The 19,875-nt window shown below is 39.2% G+C and overlaps 1 protein-coding gene across 7 annotated transcripts in view; it reads left to right on the forward strand.

The window, feature by feature from the left end:
• LOC133277532 (complement C1q tumor necrosis factor-related protein 7) overlaps nt 1-19,875 on the forward strand; it is a 115,942-nt gene that overhangs the window by 42,286 nt on the left and 53,781 nt on the right. For 2 of the 7 annotated variants that reach the window (XM_061469479.1, XM_061469469.1), the window contains exons 2-4: nt 5,265-5,463; nt 6,408-6,653; nt 7,273-8,474. In XM_061469479.1, coding sequence (XP_061325463.1) covers nt 6,416-6,653; nt 7,273-7,904 — 870 coding nt within the window. In that variant the 5' untranslated portion in view covers nt 5,265-5,463; nt 6,408-6,415 and the 3' untranslated portion in view covers nt 7,905-8,474. Of the gene's footprint in view, nt 1-5,264; nt 5,464-6,229; nt 6,654-7,272; nt 17,885-19,347; nt 19,501-19,875 lie in introns of those variants that run through there. The other 5 variants (XR_009746241.1, XM_061469429.1, XM_061469488.1 and 2 more) reach the window with 4 other exon arrangements.

The raw sequence follows: 19,875 nt of genomic DNA on the forward strand, positions 1-19,875 counted from the left end.
TGTGTGTTCTGGTACAGCTGGCAGTGAAACTGCTTTGTCTGCCAGCCCTCATGTTAAAATTCCCCCCAGCTGAATCAGACTATCTCATTGATGTATGCCTTGCCCAGCTTTTAGGGCATCTTTCTTAAAAACAACCTTCCAAATAATGCAAATAGCTGGAACCAGAGAGGCTGTGTTTCATGTCAGACACTGAACTTCTGGTCTTGGTTATGTGCACTCTATTTTTCATGAAGGCTTGAGATGTGGTTGAAGAATCTGACTGCATTCAATGTAGTTATGAAGGAGACTGTTTGAACTACTGTTAAGACTGCTCAAACAGTACCAGCTTACTTGAGTGAGGCTGTTAAATGTCAGCAGTGCTAATAAGGTCTTTAAGGACTGTCTTCTCAGAAATATTTAGCTGATGTTCCTTCCCACTGGTTGATTGATCCCTTTGGGCACCATCAGGCATTCTGGGACTGGAAATCATGAGTTCAGACTGCTCAAAAACTGTCAGGTCACTCTCCCCTTTTTATACAAGAGAAGACAATGTAAAGCCATGTGAAGACTGCTGGATTGTGTAGATAATCCAAGGAGCGTAGTGGTGGCCAGCTGTGGTCTTGATTCCTTTGAGTAAGTGTCCTGGGTTCAGCAGTAGCAGTCAATTTTTCTCCTTCTTGGTAGCTGATGCTGATGTGTTTTGACTTTCAGCCTGGGAACAGTGCTGATAACACCAATGTTTTCAGTTGTTGCTCAGTAATGTTTACCCTAACCAAGGACTTTGTGAGGCTCATGCTCTGCCAGGGAGGAGGGGAAGACAGGAGGAAGCAGAGACAGGACACCTGACCCAAGCTAGCCAAACAGGTATTCCATACCACAGCACGTCATGCCCAGGATGTAACTGGGAGTTACCCGGAAGGACACGGGTCTTCTGGGTTGGACTTATTTTTCGGTGGGTGGTATCGTGTTCTCTTCCCTTGTTATTTTCTCTTATCATTGTTGTCGTTGGTGGTGGCAGTGGTGATTTGTGTTGTACATTGGTTGCTGGACTGGTCTTGTCTCAACCCGTGGGAGTTGCACTCTTTCGATTCTCCTCCCCATGCCTCCAGGAGCGGGGAAGGGGAGAGCCCCCAGGGGTGGGGGGGCCTCGATTGCTTCCAGGGCAGCACCACTCACTGGAAGTGAGTGAACAAGCTGTCTGGGTTTTAAACCACGACAGTAAGGCATGGTCTTACAAGTGGAGCTTCGCAAATCCACTGTAGTCCCCATAACACAAAACAAGCTGGGGGATGCAGTGCCCAACTGAAGGTGAATGATCTATGTAAAATACCTGTGGAAAAAAAACATATAAGACTTGTATTTTAAATAGCATTAAAACCGTAGAGTCCAAAGAAACTGCAGAGCGTGACATGCTAAACTGCAAGACACTGTTTCTGAGGCTTTGTAGAAAGGTCAGTGGTGGTGACAAACTGACTGGCAGGTTTAGACCTTTCAGGCATGCAGACACAACTGGTTTTTGTGGATCATGTTTTGAGAGGGAAAAGACGGGCATAGCTAGTGAGATTTCAACCTAATTGTTGAGGCTGTTTCTCTCTGCTTCTCATCCTGACTTTATCTCCTTCTCCACCTTGTTTCTTGTAGATGGGAGAGCTGGGGAAGGTCTGTATACCCCATAATGGGGATCCAAGGTAGTAGATGTGAGGTAGTGCGGGCCTTTGCTATTGGAGAGCCGGAGGATGTATAGACTATGTTGTTCCATACCACTAAGCCATTGCTAGTGCTGCAGACAGAAAAGGCCTAGGAGCATCACTGCTTCTCTCTATGTTTTTTTACACAAGGAAGTTAAACACATCTTCTTTTCCTCAAATGGTTGTATATATGTATTGGAAATTAATTCAAAGCTAGCAAGGAAAGACAAAAGTAAGAACACAGCCAGGATAACTTGTGACTAATAATTATTGGCTTTTGACCCAGATTTTATTTATAACATATGTTTATGGGAAATCTATGATTGTTTCAAAACAATGCCAATTAGTAAATTTTAGAATTAAGACCTGCATAGCTGAACAAGGGAGGAAGTACCAGTATCATGTACCAGGAAGTCTCAAAACTGGGAATTTGCTGCAATCACTCAAATTCCTTAACTTAAAAAAAAAAAATAATGCTAATATCTATTAGTAATTAAGTGAGATTTCCTAAAGACTTAATATTAAAGACCCTCTAAGGCCTGTAGGCCTCTAGGCTCAGCATCTAGCTTCAATGAGAATGTAACACACAGAGTATCTTCTCAAGGTCATAGAATCATAGAACAGTTTGGGTTGGAAGGGAACTTTAAAGGTCATCCAAACTCCCATGCAATGAGCAGGGACACCTACAACCCGATCAGGGTGCTCAGAGCTCTAATCTTGGGTGTTTCCAAGGATGGGGCATCTACCATTGCTCTGGGCAACCTGTTCCACTGTTTCACCACCCTCGTATTAAAAAATTGATTCCATATATCTAGTCTGAATCTCCCCTCTTTTAGTTTGAAAGAATTACTTCTTGTCCTTTCACAACAGGCCCTGCTGAAAGGTGTGCTCCTGTCTTTCTTATAAGCTCACTTTAAGTATTGAAAGGCCTCAAAACAGTCTCTTCAGAGCCTTCTCTTCTCCAGGCTGAACAACTCTCCCAGCCTTTCTTCACAGAAGAGGTTTTCTATCCCCCAATTACTTTTGTGGCCCTCTTCTGGACCTGCTACAACAGATCCATGTCTTCCCTGTACTAAGGACTCCAGAGCTTCCAGGTGGGGTCTCACTAGAGCAAAGTAAAAGGGCAAAATCATCTCCCTTGACCTGTTGGTCATGCTTCTTTCAATATTTCTTAATAGAGTGCAATATGTATTAAGTCCAGAATAGGGGTTTAAATATTTTTCCAGCGTTGAATGAATCAGATGGGCTTATGCACAAGGGCAGTGATTATGCTGCTCATGCAATTTGGTTAATGATGGAGCAAATGAGCCTGCCACCCTCACTTGGACAAGCTGTTCCAGAAATCACCCCACATGAGAACTCTCAGCACATCCATCATCTTCCAGTGAATGCTTTGGTGTGAACTCTTGCTCTACGCAGTGGAAGCTATTGAAATGCTATTTTCTAAAGCTGGAATAACACTGTGTTCATATCATTCTCATTATTACTTTTGTTGAAGATGATCATTATTATTGTGAACAAGAAAACCATGTGCTTGTTTTGGATTTCAGTATTTGGGGAAAAGAATGAGCTCTTCAAACGCTGGTTTTCCATGAATGAAACTATTTGGCATATATAAATGACATTGTTTCCTACCCCAGTTTATGGACAAAAGTCTGTATCTTTAAAAAAAATATACACACTATACAGAGTCTGTATCCTGAAACAACATGACCAAAGTGTAATTTACGACTCACTTTCTGCCTACCAGTTAACTCTCTGTGACCAAGTATTTCATCTCAACATAGATGGATGTGAGAAAGTGATCTCTAACTTTGTAAGCATAGGTGAACTGAAATCTCTGATTTTGGCCTCTTAATTCAGCCTGAAATTTCAAAAGCATGGACATATGTTATCGTTCACATTTAACATTAAAATTCATTTTTTAGAGCACTCACCAGGAAACAGGTAGATGGGCTCAACACTGCATCCTTCCTTGGCCTGAGGAGATCTACATTTTCCAAAAGATTCCTGTAATAACAGGTAATTCCTGTACTTTCCACTCCTCCTTTTAAGACTGGACCACTACACAGGAAGAAATGCAAGACCCTGAAGTCAAAGGGCAAGCAAAGTCCTGAATCTTTGGTCTAATACATGGTTTCTCAAATGTCATTTGTTGGCTGCCACTGTTGGAAGCAGGTTCCTGTATTCCCTAAAGCCCAAATTCAGGACTGTAAACATTATCACTGAACATTATCACTATTTTCTCTCAGTCCTTTTCTGTTCTCCTTGCAGTCCCATCATTCTGCTTCATAGCCCCATCACCTCTTAAGATCCTCAACCCATAGGTGAAAGCTCCACATATTCTCCACTATGCCTTCTATTTCCCAAATTGGTTCAACCACAATGCCCCAGCCATCTATGGCACATCCTTATTTCAACAACCCCCTTCCTTTCACTTTCCCCAAATGTCTTTTTTCCCATGACCTTAGCAGAAGCACATCTCCCAGAGTGACTGATTTCCTGTAGGCACATGAGAAGAACAGCAGGGGAGGTCTGGGAGCTGGAGACCACTTCACACATCAATAACTTACTGGCCAGCCAGTGACAGGAGCAGCTGTGTGAAGGCTCTTACTCTGATTTGTAAAAGGTCCTGGGCACAGGAATAAACAGCAGTTGTTGAGATTGTTTTTGCTTGGCTTACATGCAAAACAGTGTGGGAACATCTTGCCTACCAGTTCTGACTTTCATCTGGCAAAGGGCCGTTTTTGTTCCAGTCCTTGATCCTCAGGTCATGTCTGCTTTTTATCCATCAGTTTTGTGTAAAATGCATATGAAGTCTTAGACATGAACTCCCTCCAAGCTGCTTCCTCCTGGCTAAGTGCTTAAAGTTGCTCTCCTCTGCAGAGAGCTTTGTTGTCCCTGATTTAAGACATAAAAAATCCTTTATTTGGGTATAGTCACTAGTACATCAGAGCAAACATCACTGTGAAGTTTGTGCTTGTAGCTAAATACTGCCTTGGAATTATCATTTGCTACTCTGCTGTAATGTTAAGCATTCATATGTTAATCCACTCTTAGAGGCTGTTGTGCCTGACTGTAGTGTAAGGCTTTATTAAAAGACAGCAAAATTATTAGTTTGGTTTCTGCTAATTTGATACAAGATGCTTAATATGAAAAGTGGAGCATACATCACTGAAGAGAATTCTGGAGCATTGCTTATTTCTTTACAAGTGCAATATTTTCATCCTATTTAATGCATTGCCACTGCTACCAACACAGCTTCTAATTTCCTATTCTTTAAAACAGAAATGATTCTTTATAAAGACTGTGTATGTGTATATGCTGATCTTTTACCATGCTGAACAGATTTGACTATGACATATACCAGCTGAAATATCAAATATATGCAAATAAATGTAGTGGTTTGGGGGTTTAAATCAGTATCACAGAGAAGGGAATGAGAACAGCGATTTCTAGGTTAATTCACTTTGCAACTTCTTTAAGTCTGAGTTTGAGAATGAATCGTGAGTTTCACTGTAAAAAAAAAAAAGTAGATGGTGTTTCACAGATGTTCTTCTGAATCCTCCACTCCATATCTTCTTTTTCTCTCCGCAGAAACCAGGGGACTCTGATCTCCTTGAATGCTGTAAATTAACTCTGAAGGAATGGACAACTCCAACAAAAAACTCCACACAAGTCTTCTGAGGAGCCAGGGAGGGAACTAGAAAAAACAACTTGACTTGCAAAATCTCACCTGACCCATGACTGCATCTCTGCTAATGCAATACTAATTTAAGACATCTTTGTACATCAGGTACTGCAGCTCCTCAGCATGTTACTCTTTGTACAGTTATTTTCTTTAGTCTCCCAGTATATAGTGGAACAGAGAAATCAAATTTACATTCCATGTTTATGAAAACACCCAAATGCTATATATATAAACCTTTAAACAATTTTCTTGCAAGATATTGCAACACAGTTCATGTCATACGACAGTCCAAACCAGGCTTAAAAAACACAACCTGTTAGCAGCCGCATTCATATTCCATCTATTCTCTGCTAGGCAGCTGCCTAACCCAACCTGACTGGTTAGGGTGAAGTGGTTATTTGTGTTGTGGTCACCAGCATTTCCAACCAGGAATTGAAACTGTAGCTCTTACTCGTATCCTTTCTGCAGGCTCAGCAAGTTTCTTCTGTGGTTATTCAGGTTGGAGACCCATTTGCAATCATAAAGGCAAATTTCAAAATGAGATTAAATGAAATTAAATGAAATTAAATAAAATTAAGGTGTAAGCTTTGTCCTCACTAGAAGAGACTGCTCCTATGGGCACATGTTTCTAACATAGATATATCTCCCTCCTATCAAGGAGGTTTTTCTCTGTAAAGATTATATACTTCCCAAAGACACACACACACACACACAAAATGCTATGTAAGCAGAGGACATTTCATTGAAAAGTCCAGATTCTAAAAAGAATTAAATGTGTCAAACTTTGGTCTAAAAAAGCTAGTATTGTGTCAATTATACTATGTCAGTCACATACAGTAACACACATGATGACCAGAAAAAGGTCCTGACGGATTTTTCTCCTGGTGTCTTATATGGATTCTGGTAACGCAGAAATCCCAGGTTGATCTCCGCATGCGCAGCTGTGTATAATGCACCACAGTGTCACACTTACTGGTATATTCAGAGCCATTTGCATGTGACTAGAGTGCCATTACATGCACAGTCTTCTTTGTATGCCTTTTTTCCAGATCCAAGGATGATTGTGTTGCTTTACATTACAAGTTTTGTAATCTACACAAGCGAACAACCTCTTCAAAGCCAGTTCAAAGGAGAAAATTATTACACCAGATACATCTGTAGCATTCCTGGTTTGCCAGGGCCTGCAGGTCCCCCTGGAGCTGGCGGATCCCCAGGGCCACATGGACGCATCGGTCTTCCAGGAAGAGATGGTAGAGATGGCAGGAAGGGAGAAAAAGGTGAAAAGGGGAGCGCAGGTATTGAACATTTGTGCAGCCTAACACAGTAGTACAATAAAGCAAGAACTTTCATCATTGCTGTTATATGTATGTACGTGTATGATGAATGTGAGTATGCTCCTGTGTGGGTTTAAGTGTGACACATGTATATGTAGTGAAAGAAAATGTGCAGATTTATTTTAGATAAGTCTAATATGCACATACTGAAATCTGTGCAAATAAATGTAAGTGAATAGCTTTCCTGCACAGAGATGCTAAGAAAAAGTTTGAGAGACATAAAGCGCGTGTGGTGTCAAATAACCAAGTCTCATTTGTGCCATTAGCCAGGAATAAAAGATCAGTAGGTACTTAGATACATATTAAAAATGCTTAAATAATAGTAGACGTTTAGTGCACAAGTACCATGTTATAGGGCTCATAGTTCAGTCAGTAATGGACTAATCAGGTACACATTCTTCAATGTGTAACCAAGGAGTATGAAGGAAAGCAGAAACATAGAAAAAAAGGACCCCTGGGCTGTGGCACCCAGTCCTCTGTTCCAACCTGCCATTCCTTTTGCAAACTTACTAGTAGCCCACACAATCATTTACTGAGAGGATATGTGTTAACAATTAACTAACTTAAAATGTTTTTGAAGGTTTAAGAGGAAAGACTGGGCCAACAGGACCAGCTGGAGAGAAAGGAGACCAAGGTCAGGCTGGTAAAAAAGGACCTGGAGGATTGAGTGGTGCCAAAGGTGAAGTAGGTCCAGCTGGACCACCAGGACCTAAGGGAGACAAAGGAGACCGAGGACAGCCAGGTGCACCAGGGGTCTGTAAATGCGGAAAGATAGTGCTGAAATCTGCCTTTTCTGTTGGCATCACCACGAGCTACCCAGAGGAAAGATTACCGATCATATTCAATAAAGTCCTCTTCAATGAGGGGGAGCATTACAACCCTTCCACAGGGAAGTTTATTTGCGCCATCCCAGGGATTTATTATTTTTCCTATGATATCACCTTGGCAAACAAGCATCTTGCAATTGGGCTGGTTCACAATGGGAAGTACCGAATAAAGACGTTTGATGCTAACACAGGTAACCATGATGTAGCTTCTGGATCCACAGTGATCTACCTTCAGCCAGAAGATGAGGTATGGCTTGAGATCTTCTACGCTGACCAAAATGGTCTCTTTTCCGATCCAACATGGGCAGACAGTTTGTTTTCAGGATTTCTCTTATATGTTGATACAGACTACCTTGATGCTTTATCAGATGAAGATGAGCTCTGAAACAGATGATGTCAAATGACATTCAAACTGGACACCCCAGCACAAGATTTATAGAGCTGTGTGTGGGACACAAAGTTGAAAAAAAAAAATAACTGGGAGTTTACTTTTGTTCTGTTAGGAACCAAATCTGAGCTCATGAGGACCTTTCCAGAATATAAGCTGCATTTTTTACTGAACAGCAGGGATACCAAAAGGAACTGTAATTAATAAAAGACTGCATCACTCCAGGACTGACTCCTCCTGAAAGTTATGTTTATAATACTATTTAAACAAATTTAAGATACTGTACATTGGATTTTATACAAAATATATTAAGTTGCAATGTAGAATGGATATTTTGTACATGTCATTAAAGTAAAATTGAACAACTGACGGCAATATCATCTTTGGTTGTTTTAAGACAGGAAATACATTAAAAAGAGAGAAAACATTGATTTTTAAAAAGAAGAGGAATATAATAGGAATGCCTGCTTCAGGATGCAGCTGAACTGATTACAAGGACAGTCCCATCTTATATTTACACCACCAAGTGTTATACATAACTATCTAACATCCTAATAAATACATATAGAACTAATAAATACATACATACAGAACTAATAAATACATACAGAACTAGCTGATAAAAGACCAGAACAAAGGTATTAAACATATAAAATAATAAAAACCTGGGAGATCTGAAAACCTGGAGATAGAAAACTAGTATCCAGTATGGGTATTTCCAGTGTAATTCCAAGTGGGTCTGCTATTCTTCCAATGCTATTCAGTATCTTCATGAGAAACGTGGAAGAAAATATAAACTTTGTGCTAAAGGAAATTACGGATGCCAAAAATCTAATAGAACAGTAACCAGTAATAAGAATAAATTATATGGAACAAACTGAGTCACATCATTAAAGCAGACTTAATTGCATTCTAATATGGCCAAATGCCACAAAATAAATGTAGGTCACACACAAGATGAAAAACTGCATTCAGGAAATCAGAGAACTTGGAAAAGGTACACAGGATCTCATGGATAATCAGCTAAATATGCTGTTGGTACAGCCTTTTTGATGTATGACAAATGGAATTACAAGTAGAGGTAAAGAGTAGTTACTTATAAAGATGCTACTTCTGCCAGTGTTTCAAAACTGATCCCAAAATTGAATAAAAAAAAAAGGCTGTAATTCTACCCATGTGGATTACACAAGAGATGTAACAAGGTCAACTTATTTTTCTTCTCAGTGAGGACCAGAGGTGATTTGATTGCAGTCTGCAACTACCTGTTTGGAGATAAAATTTCTGGTAGTAGCTGGCACTTCCTTCTATTATCTAGTAACGCAGCAAGATCCACAGGTGAGAAACTGTTATCAATTCCCTCTGGGAATGAAGAACCCATTTTAACAGTGGCAGCAGTCAATCATTGTAAAAACACCTAGTAACATTATGAGTTCTCTAGCATTCAACACCTCTAAGCCAACACTGACAATCTTTAATCAGGTGCTCTTGCTTGCCAAAAATTTATAATATTATTTTATTCATCCCAGATTTACATAAACCTGCCATTTCTAACAGCTACTCAGTTTCAAACCCTAGTAGTCTGCATTGCACAACTCTTGATCCCACTTTATTCATGACCAAGGTGGAGGGAACTTTCTGGGTTCTTTCTGAATACTTGACTTAATTGAAAAAATTACATTCAAATAAAATCACACAAAAATACTGCTGAGACGAGCACTACAATTATGTACGGAACATTAATTTATGCACCCTGTATCTGTGCCCTTATTTCTCCACACATCTTTGAGTACATGATTGCTGCTTTATGCAGCGAAGAGGTGCAAAGTCCTGTCCACAAATCAAACTGGCAATGCCCGTACAACCCTTCTTTTATTTGACAGTGAGAGATGAGTGGTATAAGACAAAAGTGGATTATTTTTCTAACTAGACATCTAATTTATTAGTGTTGTACAAGGGCTGCTCCCTGTGAAAAATATGGAAGAAAACACAGATTCAGTTTTTCACTGAGCTGTACAATCATTTATACATCTGCAAATTAAGCACAATATGAGAGCAAAATGCAGCCTAATCATCATTTGTAACCATGACTGATGCCAATGTTTCACAGCCATCAGTGCCTATACAAGGCACAAAGGCTATCAGCATTGTTCAGTGCTGTGTGCACTGAAATTCCACAGGACAGAACAGCCATCATATCAGGACCATAACTTGCAGAAAACATAATTCAACAGATGCAGGATTAGACCTATAATATGTGTTATGCAGCAAAAGCAACTGATAGAAGTATGTAATGACATTTTTATTTAAAAAAATATGGAAATATGTTTATGCCATCTGAACCAATAGGAAGTGTATGTCAGGAGTAACAAGTCAATTTTTATTTGAATTAGAAAATGTCCTATAAAGCCAAACTTAAGGAAAGAGTACGACTGATTTTCTTCAGACTCAAGAGAAACATATGTGGCAGTTACAATAAATCTGGAAAAATTTCAGACAAAACTAATTTTTCACAATTGGATAGAAAAAAAATAGGCCTTTTAGTGAAATGTTCCTGGTTGCAATCCTAAGTAAAAGCAAACTGCTTCCATGTAATAATCTTATAAAAATGAACAAACTGTAAAAGAGATATTTTAACCACACCTATATTGAAAATGACATCATGGGAATAAGTAAACCAAGAGTTATTGCTTCCCTTTACTTAATAATTTTAGATTTATGTTTGTGCAATCATACAATAGTCATTTTAGCTTCTCTCAGTTTTCCCATTTGGATTCTGTAGTCATTTGAACAGTTTAGTATTTTGGCATGAACTGTTAAAAATAAGTAATTCCATTGAATTATGTCTGTAGGCTTTGGCAAGAAGAATCTTTTTACTACATGTATGGACAGCATATGTGTGCAAGTAGTATGTGTCCCAGCCCTCATTCAGGATCTCAGGACTTTTATCCTAAAGTACATCACTGCAATTGCTATTATTTTACTTGAAAACAGATCGACTTTGATGACAGGAACTTTCATTAGGGTATTCCTCTATCTGAATTTGAATTTGTATAGAAAATATCTTGGGATGAAGTCTTTCCTCTATTTACACTAGTAGATGGAGAGGTCTGGTTTGGTTTCAAGATGTTGTAGGATAACAAAGAACAGAATCTCTTTGAGATTAAATTTGAAATGAATCAAAGATTTCTACACAGTATATATGTCATTCTACATATGCCATAGTGCCATATAAAATGAGGCATCCAGACCAAGGCAGACCTTTAGACTTTGCCTACCATCAGCAGAAAGAAAGTATCATCATGAGAAACTCCCAGGAGAAAGCTGCAGAACCAACTCTTGGGTTATAGGTATTTAAATATACATAAGTAAAAACAGTTATTTGAAACAACACAGCTGCCCACAATCTTTTAACCTTTCAGACTTCTTTTACACTTGGTAGAGCGACAGCAAGGAAAAAGTCAGTCACGTGTTCCATTGCTGAACATTTTTAACCTAGGCAACTATTTGAACACTAAACTCCATCTTCAAATTGATATGTGTTACTTTGGTATGTGTTTACCTTTACTTTTTTCACAACTGGTATACATGTCCATATGGTTCAGGCCATTAAACATTTTTACCAGGAGCAACAAGTCCTAAGAATTTTTTTACAATGCTGAGGCAATGTAGAGGAAATAGTAGTGGATATCAGTACTGGCAAGATTATCTACATTCTGCAATTATTTTTAAATCAACCTAAGATAATTTATGTACTTGTGCATAGGCAAAACTACACCAAACTGACAAGCAGCTTATTTTGTACCCTACTAAGTATGTTTCATCAGTTGGTGCAGTTCCTATACTACTTTGCATTTTTTACCTTCCACTAGGTTGAGTTCATATTCATTCACTATGACATTTACTGAATCATTTACTTTTCACTGATTGGTTTAATTTATCCATTGGCAGGTAATTCATACTCAGGATAACTATATTGATGCTATACTATGCAATTTGGTCAGCAGGAACTTCAGTTTTATGTGAAATGTGTTTCAGCTTATGTGGAAATGTGGCTTACTTTATATATGCATTTCAGTAGCTGATGAATCCCATCCAGGAAATAATATATGAGAGTAAACAGGAGAAAAATAGAGTTGAGAAAGCAATATACCACAATCTTTCTCAATGAGCAACACACTGCTTTCCAGAAGCAATTCATTCCTTTCAGTATGAACCAGTTAGACTTCAGCTCAGAGAGCATTTAGTGGTTATGTTCACTTCCCTGTAACTCCTTAAGTCACCACTCCCAACTGAGGTTATGTCAGTATTTCTTAATTTCAGAAGCACGATCCTCCCTTGGGTTGGCAGGAAGAAATTTCCGAGTACTCTCACAAAATTGTCAGTCTCTGATACTTGGTTTTGTCCTAGCTGCATATTATCGTATCAGTTCATGAAAGTTACTACCTAAAGCAAAAGAAAACTGAATTAGACATATTATGTGCATATCTTTCAATAATAAATACAATCAAAGAAAAAGGTGCCTTCGATTATTTGGCTTATTCCCCTCCAATCTAAATATAAATCTTTTGGTTCAATCCTGCTCGAAGAGTTGTGAAGAGATTTTTCCTCTATGCAGATTGCTCCTTCAGCAACTATTAATATAAAATTTATGTTATCTGACTTTAATCTCTAAAAGGTTAAAGATCATTGCCTAGGCTAAATTAGTTAGCTCTCCTGTCATCAGTGCAAAGAAATAGGAGAGGTAAATCTCTGACTGGATGACACTGTATTATAGACACCTACTTTCAGAAAGGAGGAATCAGGACGTACTTGTCTCTTCACATGACCTGTACCTATGGCTAACTTAGGTTAGCATTTAACTTTGAGATGTCAAAAGTTAAGTAAGATGTCTGATCTTAAAGGACAATCCACTAAGCAGAAAAGTCAGTGTCATTTAACTGGGCAATTTATGTGTCTCACAATTAAAGAGAAGATGTGGATTGATGAGAACACACTGAAGTACCCTTATAATGACGGAAGTGACCTCATGTCAGACCTTTCATAAAGAACTGCTCAAGTCCCCCTGAGACAGCTTTAACTGCAGTAACTTTGCGGAGAAAATTTTACAGCGTATTAAGGTTGGCTAGATAATCCTCTCACACCTCCAAATTCAGCACACTTTGATATATATAAAATATTAGAGCTTTTAAGGATACTTAATTTTAGGTGTAGAAAACCTAAATGTATCCTGGAGTACTTCTACTTATACCAAAAACATACGATTTTTTTTCTATCCAACTTTAAAGCACCTGTCAAAATCCTAAGCATGACACAAAACAACCCAGTATTTGTAAAATCATCTCTGTGGAAGAATAGCCTTGCTTATGTCATGTTAACAAAAGGACAAAAAATACTGAATTATTGAAAAAAATAAATGAACTATGATTCTCAGCAGGCTCGAAAGTGAATTTTTAGCAAGAAGCAGATGGGATTGCCAGAAATGAATGAATTGTATGAAGGAAACATACCAGCAGTACCTTTTCTTTCTCTACTTTCAACCGAGTGTTATCCCTATGCTTGGAAGACAGTGGACAGGATTTAAAACCTTTGAGTTGAAGAACAGCCTCTTTAACCATCTGAAACTTGGCTAACCACTGATGCTGATGTCTCTTTCATGCACCACCTGTGTTCACCCACACTATCAGATGTCCTGGTGCAGGAACATGGATTTCTAAACCACGTGTGACAAATTTCAGGAAACTTTACTTGTGATTTCTGTCATGCTGGAGTAAAGTGCACTCAGTTTAAAATAATCAAGATGAGAAGAGTTTGTTCTTCCTTGTTTGTAACCTCCCTGAGACTGGGATCACTGTAGAGTTGCAGATGGTACTTGAAATTCCTATTCTAAGAACATAGCAACACATACCCTTATTCTGTAAATGTTGTACAAGGCTTGTAAGATTTGCAGTTTTGCTTTTGGTTTAATTTGCTTTCACAAGTTTTGGCTTTGATTCCAGGCAGGCATAAAAAGGTGTATATGGGAATCCAAACTTTGCATTATCCTCAAAGCCTGAGAATAAACACCATCATTCATTGTGCACTATTCATTTCAAAACTGTTTAAATGCTGAATATGGGGTCTGTGATCCCCTAGCCTGCTTGCTTCTGGGGGAACCTGCAGCCTGGTCACTACAAGCTGCCATCTACCCTGCCTGTGCTAAAAAGCCATCCTTGACCATCACTGACAAAACAACAGTTTATGCCTAAGTGTCACATTGGCACCGCTGACAAAGTGGAGCAGCTCACATCCTCTTATTTGGATCACTAAGTCTGCTGTCCAACGTAATCAGTGACATTGGGCTTGCCTTTGTTTTTATAATGCTGACCAAAAGAAATGAGCTGTTCTCTGCTCCAGGAAACATATGTGGTTTGAATTCCGTGTGTCTCTTGTGAGTAGAGTCATTGTACTGACACGTGTTTTTAAGCAGCTTTCCATTCTGTTAAGCAAAGGTCCCCCACTGCTCCTTTAGGGCATTATAGTAATGTTCCTTACATAATGCTGTTCGTATTTGTCCCATCATTTAAATTGTTTGTATAACTGTTCCTGAGAGTGGAACAGATTGATGGGGCAGACTTATTAGCAAAACAAGATGTTGAACCTGAGTCCTTGCCAAAACTTTGTATAAAGATGCACCCACTGGATCATTTCCACAGTCACACATAACGGTGAGACTTAGCAGCTCGCAGAGATTGTGCATGTGTATGCTGCCCTAAGAAACCTGTGTTCTGATGACATTTCTTTCCCATTCTTGAAAGATGCTGTCATGTCAGGTGTCTTCTAGCTGTGATAGTTCCTCTTTTAGCAATTAAAAATGCATACTCCTAATCTTTTTATCTGCTATGACTGTTTACTTCTTTCCATGATCTCCTTCTTACAGTAGTAGTCAGAAATGGGAAACAATTTAGTCATCTGTTTTATTGTGATTCCAGCTACTAAAACCTTGCAGTAACAGGCCTTCAGTTGTTACAGGTGCTGTTTATGTGAAGACAATTATAAATAGTTCTAATAACAATTCCATTTACCATCAGCAATATTGTTTATTCTTGTCATACTAAAGATACCAATACACGTTAACGTAAGAAATTACTTTGTGCAGAAGAAAAGGCTCCTCTCCAGAATCAACAGAAAAACTATAAATTGCTTTGTACCTATAAAAATAGGAATTTTATATACAGACAATCCACATTTCCACAAACTACCTGATAGCTCTGACATTTCTGCCACCCCTAGTATCCACATAGGCTGTTTGTGAGCATTTAACAAGCAGATAACCCATCCTTCCAGTCCTTCTCTAATCAGAACTTAAGGATTGTTATTTCCCTTTGAGCAGGCTCTACAACTCTAATGAAGCCTTCATATCTTGTTTTTTTTTGCTATGTAAGTATTAAGGTATATTGATAACTTTCTAAAGTTATGATTTATCTTACTTCTTACTTTGGTTTCAGGATTGTCCTGAGTTCAGCAGTAGCAGTCATTTTTCTCCTTCTTAGTAGCTTGTGCAGTGCTGTGTTTTTGACTTTCAGCCTGGGAACAGTGCTGATAACACCAATGTTCTTAGTTGCTGTTCAGTCATGTTTACTCTGACCGAGGACTTTCCAAGTCTCATGCTCTGCCAGGGAGGAGGAGAAGCCGAGAGGAAGCAGAGACAGGACACCTGACCCAAACTAGCCAAAGAGGTATTCCATACCACAGCATGTCATGCCCAGTATACAAAGTGGGGGCAGTTACCCGGAAGGACTAGATCACTGCTCAGGCCGGGCTGGGTATCAGTCCGTGGGTGGTGAGTGGTTGTAGTCTCTTCCTTTGCTATTTCCCTTATCATAATTATTATTGGTGGTAGCAGTAGTGGTTTGTGTTATACCTTAGTTACTGGACTGCTCTTATCTCAGCCCATGGGAGTTACATTCTCTTGATTCTCTTCCCCATCCCTCTGGCAAGGAAAGGGAGGGATTGAGCAAGCGGCTGTGTGGTTCTGAGTTACTGGCTGGGCTTAAACCATGACAGTTCTTTTTGGCTCACTCACCATGGGGTACGAAGGGTTGAGGTAACAACAGATCTGACCAGACTGTGTCTAATCATATTTGTGATAAGCATTCATTGTTTCGGATTAATAGTCACTCGTTACAATGCTGATTTATTGGCTCTCAAAGTTGTTGCTCTTGATCTCACAGTTTCAGCAGGTCTTACCTTACTTACAGCTGGTATTTGCTGTGTAGTGTTTATCAGCTGGGGGCCTTGGGCTAAGGTTCTTGTTTCATTGTACTTTATGGTAATAACTTGTAATACCATAGAATCATTGATCATGAAACTGATTTGGCTTGCATTCCCAGTGTGGTCACCACCTCTGTACTTTGGGAAGTATATAATGGAAGTGGTTAGCAATTACACATTTTTTTTCCCCTCCTTGGGTGGTCAACCCATGAGGGAGACATTCCGTTACCTTCCCAGCTCCCCCACCAGATCGTTTACAGCATCATTTGAGAGTTCTGAAGGTTTTGAATGGCCTTTAGGTACCCTTGAGACCTGCCTGCTGATTAGGATGGGGATGACCATGTTGGCACGCATACAGAGTGTGTTTTACCCACGACCATTTCATCTGGTCTCGAGAGTTAGGCAGAGTTGGGTTTGCGCCTTGTCTAGGGTTAGACGACAATATAGGAGGACCAAGAGATTTTCCCTGAGGCTGGATACCCATGAGTGGCAGGGTGTGTGGGATAGTATGGGCAATTACCTAGGCCAGTGGCCCCCTTCAGTGCTTTGGAACTTCACCACTGAACAAGTGCAAAATCCAGAAGAATTAGTAAAACACTTAAATGAGGTGTGTGGTCATTCTGGCCATAACAGAGACGGACAAATCATGGCAACATGCTGGGGCTTGGCCTATGCTTACAGAGCCCAGTTCAACACTATCCAGCACGTTCAAAAGCAAACAAATGTCCCTGGATCTGAAGGCAAAGCAACAGACAGCACAGCTACTCCAGCTTCAAGCACAGGAGCTACACCAGCCCAGCTTTCCCAGACTCAGAACATTTACCTGGTATGGTAAAAAGTCCATGTTTGCAAATTACAGCTGCTGAGAGATTATACCTTTTTAAACTCTTCTATGTTTTCCATTATTTTTACCCAAAATGTCATTCTAAGAAGTTTAGTGAGGCTTATGACTTATGATGATTTGTAAAGGCCAACTGTAAAGAATAATGCATTATTCTTCCCTTGATACAGCTTCAGTTAGTACTCCAAATACTTCAAAGCATCGCAAACAGAGACAGCACTTGGAAAACAACTGGCTACTAACTTTCCACTTCAAGGATTTGTCCCTACATGCCTTATATCAGGGTTTTTTTCACCGCAGAATTAATCTAAAAAGAAATAAAATTACCTTCTGGAATGCTGGCATACAGTCTGAATTAGAGGTTTAGCATCTCCCTTTAGTCAGCAAAGTGAAATAGGCTCTTCCACAACTGATAGTCAGGAATCACTGCTCTGAATTGTACAGGTCCTAAGAAGAATCTGTGCCTCTCCTCTACTAACAAAAATAGTACACAGAAATTAAGTCAGATAATTTAACAAAATTAGGTATTTAAAGTTAGGAGGAGTGATTATCTGTATTGTCTTTCAGTCTGAAATTACCATCCTGGATCCTGCAAAAGTATGTTACGGATATTTGTTTTTTCACATCCCTGCAGTAACTGAAATGTGTTGCTGTCTCCAGGAGGAGCTGCAGTCACTTCATGCTCCCCATACATTATTCATTACTTTCCCTTTTACTGTAAAAGAAGTTGTTTACAAAACAGAAGTCTTCCGGAACTGTTTTAATGGCTTGAGGAGGAGAAAGTGCCTCTTTCTCTTTAAAAAGCAAAGCTGAGGCTTTGTTGCTAGGGGGAGTGTTGTGCTTGGTTTGTGTTTTATACGGAAAACTGCTGTACAAGAAAACCCAGGTAGGAAATATTTTCCTTTATATCTGTTTCAGTATCACTACGTTCTGTGTGTTTTCACGGATGAGACAGGTTTAAGAATCCAAGGGCCTCAAAATTATTTACTAGGTACTTTTGATGTAGTTATTTGTTTAAAGAGCAGTGAGAGAATCTTCACTGTGTTTCCGCTCTTAGTTTTAAGTGCTTTGGAAACTGCCTCTCAGCTAATGGAGAGCTTTATAGTTTTTGCATCCAGTTGTTTATTACACTTTAAAGTGCCTGCTATAGTACTTAAATTCAAGAAATGCTAGAAAATTGTTACAGAAAGGGGCCATAAGGCCCTTCCCCTATGTTGCCAAGTATTCTCCATTTACATGTTCCTTTAGGAAAGACTGTTTAAATTTAATATATAAAGCTTGATATGAAAAAGAGGTTTATGTGCCAAGTAATAGAAGTGCTGCCACTTCTTGCAGTGCTGTATTTTTCTGCTATGAAGAGAGTATTTGATGAACAGATAGTCACATTTGCCTAAGTAAAACCACTTTTTAGGGCAAATTCAGCTCCTTGTGCTAGTTGAGACATTTAGAAACCTGAAAATCCTTGGGGCTAGTACCTGGTATTGGTTGAGCCTCAGGCAGGGGATGACCATGTTGCTCCTCTGCTGCTTCTGCTTTTTTATTAGGCATCTCCTAAGAGACAAAAAGGGATGTAAAGATCACTTTTCATATTCTAACCTTGGCTGGAAGCACTTGAGGCAAGCATGCAGGAGCCTGTGCATGCCAGTACAAAGAACCGAATGGGGAAAGGACAGATGACTTGTGAAGGCCTCAGCCTCCTCCTAGAGGAGATTTAGCCTGTTATGGAAAAAAGCCCCACTTTTTAACCCTGCAAGTTGTTTCATGGGGATTTTGAAACCCAGAATAAACCATTCCATTGCGAGTTACTTCCTCTGTTAGCTCAGTACATCGTTGCCTGTTTTTTGCACTGGTTGGTGCAACCTTTGTGTTGGGAACAAGTACAGCTGAGGTCGCTTTCCTGTCAATTAAAGGTAAAGCAGAACAGGAACCTTCAGTAACAATACCAATAAATTGAGTTTTACAGATATAAATTTTAGATTTTCCTAAATGATTATAATCAAATACAGCAACTTTGCAATGTAAACAAAGCTGAAGTGATCCGTAGGTTCCAGGTTTGGTAAAGTTGAAAAGCCAACCAAACCAAGCGCAGAAAGTGTGTGGAAAAAGGGCATTGAACCTGTCTTTGTGATCTGAACCTTGCAGCTGGCTTTATGGACCACAGGTGGACTGTTTATTAAAAAGCAATGTAACAAGGGTGTTCAAATAGGATGTACAGGCCCACATTATTCACTGTTATATGGAATAATTAAATTAATGGACACATATTTTTAAATCATTCCATTCTGAAAAAAAAGGAAGTTTTTTAGGTACTAAGGCTGTATGTTTAATGGTATGTCATATGAGTGTCCAGGGTGCAAAGGTTACATGGAATGTATCTCAACGTCACTATGTATATATCAAAGCGTATTGTTCACAAGGAACTCTTGCACTGCTTGTGACAGCCAAGTGTCAGCCACTGTCCAGATGAGCTGCAGCGAAGAATCCCAGATGATCATCATGGAGGTGAGTGTCCAGTTAATTGAGACAAAAATAGTGTATGATTGTTTTCACTAGTAGGAATGTTTTGTATATGTAACTGAAAAGTGAAGCAAGTAAATAGTGTCTTGTAAGCTCTTGTTAAGCCTCAGTCAGCCAGTACCATTCTAGTTAATGCTGGTTTGCATAATTACTCATTTCTGTGCAAATACATTGCAACCATACATACCATATGCTAAGAAATAGGCACCTTTAATGTCTATTTTTTTATTCTATTTTATATTGATCCAACACTTGCATCTGCAAATTATTGGTTAAATATATTTAGTCTCGAGTATGTTGCAAAATCAGAAAGTTACCCTGTTTTGTCATCTGTAGAAATGCTTTTGATGTGATCATGCT

Source organism: Pezoporus flaviventris, unplaced genomic scaffold, assembly GCF_033815535.1.
Source record: "Pezoporus flaviventris isolate CSIRO_AGI_PZ_B2104156 unplaced genomic scaffold, CSIRO_AGI_Pfla_v1 ptg000002l, whole genome shotgun sequence".
NCBI classification, from domain to species: domain Eukaryota; kingdom Metazoa; phylum Chordata; class Aves; order Psittaciformes; family Psittacidae; genus Pezoporus; species Pezoporus flaviventris.